Genomic DNA, 7,856 nt, shown 5'->3' with positions numbered 1-7,856 from the left:
CCATCTATATTTCGAATAATATTTAAATATTAGTATCGTTAGTTTCCAAGGCAAAGGCGACTCAAGCAAAAAATCAGCACTACACCTAATATTTTCGCAAATTGTTATAATACAAAGGCTTTCTAATGTAAGTTGTTTGACCATAATCTGTAACAAAAATATATTAAAAAATAATTACGGCACTTTATAATGTCCCCACGGAAGCGTTTCATATGAATTCGGCCAAAGATAACGTTTATCGTCTAAAGGACTCAAGGCAACTTTTGTTTGTTCGATGCTAAATACATTTTGAGGGTATGAACGAATGGTTCGTTGAGTGGCGTACTTTTCCCTAAAATTTGTTAAGCATTCTACGTAGTCATCAAATGAAATTTTATTTTTTACAATATTGTACTGAATACCCTTTGACTTTTTAACTACCGATCCCGTTAAAATTTTGAAAGTATACATTTTCGACCTTAACCCCGCATAATGACTAATGATGGTGCCATTAGTCTCATCCTTCATCAACCCCAAAACCTTTTTGTTGATTTGCGGTATATTATAGGGATTGTCATTAGGATAATCAGACGTGTCAAATTTTGGTAAATCGGCCTTAGTAACGCTTTCATATGCGTCATAACATTTGATATTATAAATGAAACTGTCCGTATCCATGTATTGATTTTTACATTTTTCGGGACCCAAATTTGGAAGCATGTAATTATAATGAAACTCGTACATGGTCGTTTTCGACAAATCCAATAAGGACATTCCAATATAAAGTGGCTTAGTAAAGCAAAGTTCCGATTTTTTTAATTCTATAAGCAACAAATTCTTATCAAGTATGGTTCTACTGTGAAATCTAGGACTAGAAATTAAATTTTTCGCACCGTAGCGACCATCCCACGCTTTAACAAATTTAACAATACGATGCTTGCGAATGTTTTCCATTGTTTTACCGTAAGCGGCATTATTAAACAATTTGTATAAATTTATACCAAATTTTGTCTTTGCTTGGGTTCTTAATTTATTATTATGATCGATATAACATTTCAACCAACGAGATTGGTTAAATTTTAATGTTTTGTGAATTTTCTTTAGTACGAGACCGTTTTTGAGAGCCTGTTTTAAATTGCGATAGCGCATGACGTATTTTTCTTTATTATACAAAGTAGTCATTAGTTTTGGTAACTTTGAATTGGGAGGCACTCGATGTTCAGCACAAAATGGAAAATCTCTATGTGTGTCATGTAATTTCTGCGGGTATTCCAGGTCTACCTCTAGGATATATCCTTGGGAAGATTCATCTGGAATGTTCATGACATTAAATGAATAAGGAAGAGGCTCGCACATGGCCTTGCCATAGAGGTTATTGACGTCAAAGTACATGATATAGGAATCATCCCTGGATGAATCGTAGTTGGGCATATATTTATTGTTGGCCTCCGCATATCTATCAACACACACCGAAATTCCACCTCGTATAGCCCGCTCGATAAACGTAATTTGGTCAATGTCGCGCCAAAGTTCTAAACGATATTTTGTGAATCTAAGCATGCAATCCCATGTATACCCGGGCATACTGAAATACCATGCCGGATCCAAAACGTGTGTTGCCATACAAGTTTTTCGAAAATTTTCGAATATATCTGCCAGAAGAATAACGTCGGTTTTTAAATACAAATCTGAATACTCGCCTAATTTTTTTATTTCAAACGACTGCCAAACACTTTGTGCGTGGGAATATTTTTCTTCACTAATATTGCTTTCACTTAATTTATTATGGAATTCTTCAATCGGGGGTAGTGTTGTTTCATTTAATTTGTCTATATGGTCGATGTAATCGTAACAAAAAATACCTTTTTGCGACAGTAAAGTCGAGATCGGAAAATTCTTTTTTCTTAAAATATATAGTTCATTTTTATCCATACTGGAAACTAAATTATCCAGAGATGCTCCCAAAAATCTAAACGAATCTATAAATCGAAATTTTAGGTTATAATCAGGTTCGAAATATGTAAAAGAGATGTATTTTTCCTTATTAACCGGAACTATGGATACACAGCTTTTTTTTGCTAAAACCGGAAGCAGGAAGTGGCTATCGTATCCATGTATGGAATACTACGGGCACTACAAATATTTTTTTAAAATTTAAATTACAAGCCTGATGGGCAAAACCTCTAAATTTACCAGTAAAATGATCATGGTCACGAACAATAACATCTTCTTTTAAAAAAGGTTTTTCACAAATATGACAATGGCTCGACCTTTGATCTAGACAAATTTCACTATCCATTGGTATAATATCCTTAAATTTTGAACGAACAAATTTTGATAAATTAGATATTTCCTCCACGAACCAATCAATACAATCTAGACCACGATAACTTTTGAAAAATTATATTGAATCATCATAAGAACGTTTAAAGTAATATGCAGCACTGTAAGCTTCGTGCTTTTGGTATTTCGAGGTTTTATCTGAAATTTTCAAATTTAATTTTCTCAATTGACTCTCAAAATCGGCGTAAATTACAAACGGAGTCCTTTGTTTATATATATGGTTTCGAAATTCAACATAATCATACTTGGGAAACGACACTTTATACTCATTGAAACTGGAATACATTGTTTCGTGGTCATGTAGACGAGTTTCGTTATTGAAATAATTCAAACACCTATCGCAAATGTATTTCTTGTGATTATATTTACTGAGCTGTGAGGAAACTAATCGAGACAAATTTTTAATGTAACAATAGTGATATTTTATTTCTTCATGATCATTATCTTGCGGATCAGGATCAAAATCATTAACTTTTGGATAATATTTATTTTCTATTAACAACAAATTTGAATGTTTTTCGCGTGTTTCTTTAGTTAATCGTGCGGGTAGCACGGAATAAAAACTAGTTTTTTCATTTTTATTGAACTCTAAGATATAAACATTGATGGAAATATCATTGTCTTTTTCAAATTTGCTTATTTTATTCATTTCCATAGGTGTTTGTAAATTTTCAGTTTTCAAAACACTTTTGTAGTATGGATATGAGGAGGGTAAATACTGACGAAAACGTGCTGGAAAGAGTCCGCATACAACTGACCAATAAAAACACGCTTGATCGTCATTTCTAATATTAATACAAGCCCTTTTATTTGCAATTTCTTTAGGCAACTCAACGAAGGATGATCCGTTACCCATTTCAAATTTATTAATGTTAATCTCTAAATAAATAATATTATTTAAAGCCCACCCGGAATCACGTTCCTGAAACTCTGACATTTGATTTAAAATTTTATCTTGCACATTTTCAACAAACCAATCATTCAATTCTGTTCCTAAATCAACTACAGCATTTCCGGTACTCAGATATTTAACATCAACTTCGCCTTGGACATCATTTTTTGCCTTAATAAATTCACCGCAAAATGTGGTATTTACTTTTAGCAATAAAAATTTCTTTAAAATTTGACTAATTTTTTGTTGAAAAATTGGATGACAATCGTTTAAAAATTGAATTAAATCTTTATGAAGTAAATTAATTATGACACCGGTCTGAACTCTTCCCTGGAAGCACGACGCTACCGATTCTCATACAACCATTTCATTTGTGTTTGTCTCGCGGCTACTACTTTGTAATCCCAATCCAAAATGCTTATGTTGATAATTAAGAATAATTTTTCTAATAGCTTTCAGATGTTGAATTGTAGTTTGTAACTTTCTTTTTAACCCAATAGATAAATCCTTTTCGTTAGAAACGATTTGGTTGCAAGATTCAATATTTTTATTTAGTCTCCTAAGCCACACATCATTATCTATCTCTAAGAGTGAACTTGTCGGAAATATGCTTTTTTAATTTCTGTAAGGTTAAAATTAAGATTTGCGCTCTATGCATGATCTGCTTTACGCGCATCGTTGTTTATTAAATATATAACAGTAAATAAGACTTACCCTGTATAATATGTTGATTAATTTTGAATTTCTTTAAAGAGTTGGGCTTTCCAATATCTTTGGATCCCTCGTAGACGAGTTTGTACTGCCCCGACGCAAAGTGTTCTAGTCTCGGACGGAAAGCTTCTGTCACGCGAGTAGGAAGAAATACTACGGAATTTTCTAATTGCAGCAACACGGAATTGCCAAATTTTGTATTAACAATTTTGGCTCTTGTAATTTTAAACGGAACGCCTATCGGCATTTCATGCAGTTTGACAATCGGCTGCTCAAAATCACCTTCTGCAAGACAGGTTTGATTCAGTTGACTTAAGTCCATCTATAAATTATTATTAATTATTTTATCTCAAAATTAAAAAAATAAAAAAAAACTTACGCTTAAGATTGCTGCTATTCTATTTGCGGTTACGGGTTGAGAGTACTAAGATGATCTTTAAGACCTTTATAAAATAATAACAAATGTTAAAGAATTAAAATAAAACAATAAAAAAGGTACTTACTGCTTTTTTGTACGAACACCAAACCACTAAGTTAGCTTCCACGTTGCACGAATAATACCAAAAACAACTACTGACAAAACAGAGAAAAATGAGATGTATTTATACGGTGCGAGAATACTTTCTAAAAGTTAACAAACAAAGACGCCTCCACATGCGTTGCAACAAATTTTTCCCATTACGTTAATCCCACGGAGCAAATATAAACGGGCAATTAATTATTATTCTCAACAAGCAAAACAACTTGACATTTAGACCCGGCGCGTTTTGAAATTCCACATCCCATACGGAGATTGTAAAAAATGAAAGCAAGTTGGCCTTGATCTTTTGCGGCAACATACGTTCGTCCAACGTCCGAAGCGGTTGCGTCTCAAGTCGTTCCCGTGTGAAAGCATGTTGACCCTGAGACTCCTACCTGCACGGTTGTCTGGCGACAACATCGCGTCTATTCGGCGTTGGTGCTTGTGGTTAGAAGACCTTTCGAGTTTAAATTCAACCATGGAAGGGAGTGCATATGTATAAATACGTTGCATGTGTATTATAGACTATATTCAGTGCAATGAATACAGAAGTGCGATGTCCATTTCCCTACGACCCTACAACTGGTAAGTTTTATATTTTAATTACCTTTATACAGTGCGTGTCTTTTTTTGTGGGTTTCAGTTTGGGTTATCACTTTTTTGGTTAGTTTCTACCTGTTTTTAAAATATGATACTCATCTTTTTTACGTTGCATAATAACTGAATTAAATTGAATGTTTTTAATATCTTTTAAAAAATAAACAATTTTTAAATTTATTTGATGACCCCACTTACTGAAAGTTTTGTTTCAAAAACGTGCGTTTTATGGGGAAAACGCGAAATATATACATATTTTTGTTTATTTTTTGTACTAAAAAATTGCAGTTTGCCCTTTTGACAATAATAATCGAATTAAATTGAGTGTTTTTAATATCTTTTAAATGACAGTGAATAGAAAAGGGAATTTTGGCTTTTAAAAAATAAACAATTTTTAAAATTATTTGATGACTCCACTTACTGAAAGTTTTGTTTTCAAAAATGTGCGTTTTACGGGGAAAACGCGAAATATATACATATTTTTGTTTATTTTTTGTAATAAAAAATTGCAGTTTGCCCTTTTGACAATAATACACTTTTTTAATATCATTTAAATGACAGTGAATTGAAACGTGAATTTTGGTATGCGCGTATAACTTAAAAAACAATTTTTAAAATTATTTGATACCCCCCTTTTTGGAAGTTTTGTTTAAAAAATGTGTGTTTTATAGGAAACGCTACATATCATACTTTGTTTTGTTCTAGAAAAAATCGCAGTTTGTCCGTATGACAAGTCGCATATTATGTTGGCGCATCGCTTAGGGCGTCACATATTCAAATCACACAAAGAGTACCGGGGGTTAGAATTCCCGGTACGACATACAACGACAAGCGAACATCAGCAGGAGCAGGAGCAACCCGGTGGATCAAAAGAAACAAAGGAGCAGCAGGAGTACCCGGGTGAGTGGTCGACGGAGTGGGACGGCGAGGAGTGCATTTCGTATTTAGATTTCCTCCGGGAACGGGAAGAAGAACAACTCAAGGAACAGGAACAATGGGATGTTCGACGGAATCGACACAAAAAGAAGAAGAAACTCCTCGCCAGACCAATTGTATAAATAAAATAAAATAAAATATATTAAAATTCAAGTTTATTTAATTATCCTCCCGATCCACCGCGTCCCCGCGCCGCACCGTCACCGCCCTCTACCGGGGGGGCCTACGACGGTCGGAGCGCGCGACATCTAGCAGCGACGGGCGGAACCGGGCCAAAACAGGGCGCTACACAAGCTGGGTGGGGGGCGGAGCGCACTCTGGTAGCCAGGGGGACACTAGGACGCCATGCGCGGGTGGCCCCCGCTGCGGGGGGGTTAGGAAATTGAGGTTATGTGCGGTTTTTGCTGCTTATATCGGCACTATATATCTACTCGACGCCGGTACTAAGTTACTACTTATTTGTTAACGGTTATACGGCTTAAGAAAAAGTCCCATTCCTGTTTTATACGGTTTTAAGTATATGCCTTTACCCATTGCGATCGCTTCCATGGTTTTGTTGTGACGTTGCGATTCTTGCAATTGTTTCGTTGCCGATTTCGCATCGTTTACAGCTTTCGCGATACCCGCAGCTCCACCGGAAAGAGCACCGAGCGCCGAAAGTCTAGCAAATATCGCAATGAGCGGTAAAACACCACCCGTTTTTGGTATCGGTACGATACGATTAGGTTTCATTTTATTTTTTAAACTCTGAGCCGCCTTTAATGCGACACGAATTGCATCACCAAAAGTACTAGGTTTTTGTATAATAACGTGTTTTTTTAATTTGTTTAGTAGCATTTGAAAAGGCAATTTTTTTCTCTCGTCGCCGTCGTCGTCGTCGTCGTTGTATCGCACTTGTTTTACGTTTTCTTGTATTAGTGTTTTTTCTGCTGACCATTGTACCAATTACAACTTCTAATTAGTACTGAAAGTGTTTTCCATGTTTATTCACTATTTATATTTTGTTGTTTTTTAGGTGGTATGTATACGCAATTGTCGTCGTCGTCGTCATTGTCGAGACTTAATTTTCATTTTCTGTTATCAATATTCGGTATTTTCGATAGAATCATCCATTTCTATGTTTTTCTCATTATCTTCTTCGTTTAATCTTTTTGTCATTTTTATTTCATTTCTATCAATCGTGGCAGCTTTTCTTTTCCGATTATGAACTAATTCGATAAGAGGTTTCTTTTTTGAAATTTCATTATCTTCATCATCATTTAGAGTGCCTTTACGTCGAATTCTATCTAATGGATAATCGTCTGCGATATCAAAATCTTCTTATCTTCATATGTGTATTTTGAATGCCCATACCGAGTTTTAATTTTATTTTCATTGCTGCCATTACTCCTAAAGCGGCAATTTTCTCCGTCAACCCGGAATTTTTAGCTATAAATCTAGCTAAAGCCTTGGAAGCTAATGCTTTATCTGCCTCGTTACGTTTGTTTAAATCCGTTTCCGTTGAATAGGAGATATCGTGTTGTTTGCATGCATCGTCCAAACCGTTTATGCCGGAATGGTTTTTAGCGAGATGTTTTTCAACTTTTGTACCGGGGCCGCACCAATTACACCCCGGAATATGCATTTCAAAAGGCAATTTGTTGATTACCGTATTTAATAAACCGTTACCTGATGCGCAACACTTCATGCTGACGATCGTCTGTGTTCGTTTTGTTAGTACAAACTAATATAAAAAGTTTGTAAGTCATCTATTTTATATTATTATGAATAGTACGGTGTTTTAGAAAACAATCACATTATGAAACTTATTAAACAAAGTACTACATTACATATCGAAAATAATACGTTTCACGAAAAATCTTACAAGAGGCATGGTAA

General features: G+C 34.8%; 1 protein-coding gene and 1 long non-coding RNA gene across 2 annotated transcripts; one reads left to right on the top strand and one right to left on the bottom strand.

The window, feature by feature from the left end:
- Positions 1 to 3,933: 3,933 nt before the first annotated feature.
- Positions 3,934 to 5,755, bottom strand: LOC132695566 (uncharacterized). The gene is made up of 3 exons (XR_009617856.1): positions 4,429 to 5,755; positions 4,305 to 4,368; positions 3,934 to 4,247 (listed from the first exon to the last, which is right to left on the bottom strand). It is a non-coding gene; the product is annotated as an uncharacterized LOC132695566 (long non-coding RNA).
- LOC132695565 (uncharacterized) lies at positions 4,907 to 6,148 on the top strand. The gene is made up of 2 exons (XM_060659877.1): positions 4,907 to 5,030; positions 5,748 to 6,148. Exons 1-2 carry the CDS (start codon positions 4,985 to 4,987, stop codon positions 6,098 to 6,100), a joined length of 399 nt encoding a protein of 132 aa, XP_060515860.1. The 5' UTR covers positions 4,907 to 4,984; the 3' UTR covers positions 6,101 to 6,148.
- Positions 6,149 to 7,856: the final 1,708 nt, after the last annotated feature.

Source organism: Cylas formicarius, unplaced genomic scaffold, assembly GCF_029955315.1.
Source record: "Cylas formicarius isolate icCylForm1 unplaced genomic scaffold, icCylForm1.1 PGA_scaffold_12__32_contigs__length_19106922, whole genome shotgun sequence".
In the NCBI taxonomy this organism is placed as follows: Eukaryota; Metazoa; Arthropoda; class Insecta; order Coleoptera; family Brentidae; genus Cylas; species Cylas formicarius.
Note: the sequence above shows the minus strand (reverse complement) of the source record. Positions and strands in the feature narration are given on the sequence as shown.

What these genes read in the sequence shown, in the direction of transcription:
- LOC132695565 (XM_060659877.1), top strand. Translation starts at nt 4,985, where the DNA reads ATGAATACAGAAGTGCGATGTCCATTTCCCTACGACCCTACAACTG. An exon ending in TCCCTACGACCCTACAACTG is followed by an intron (nt 5,031 to 5,747) that starts GTAAGTTTTATA and finishes GTTTTGTTCTAG; the next exon opens with AAAAAATCGCAGTTTGTCCG.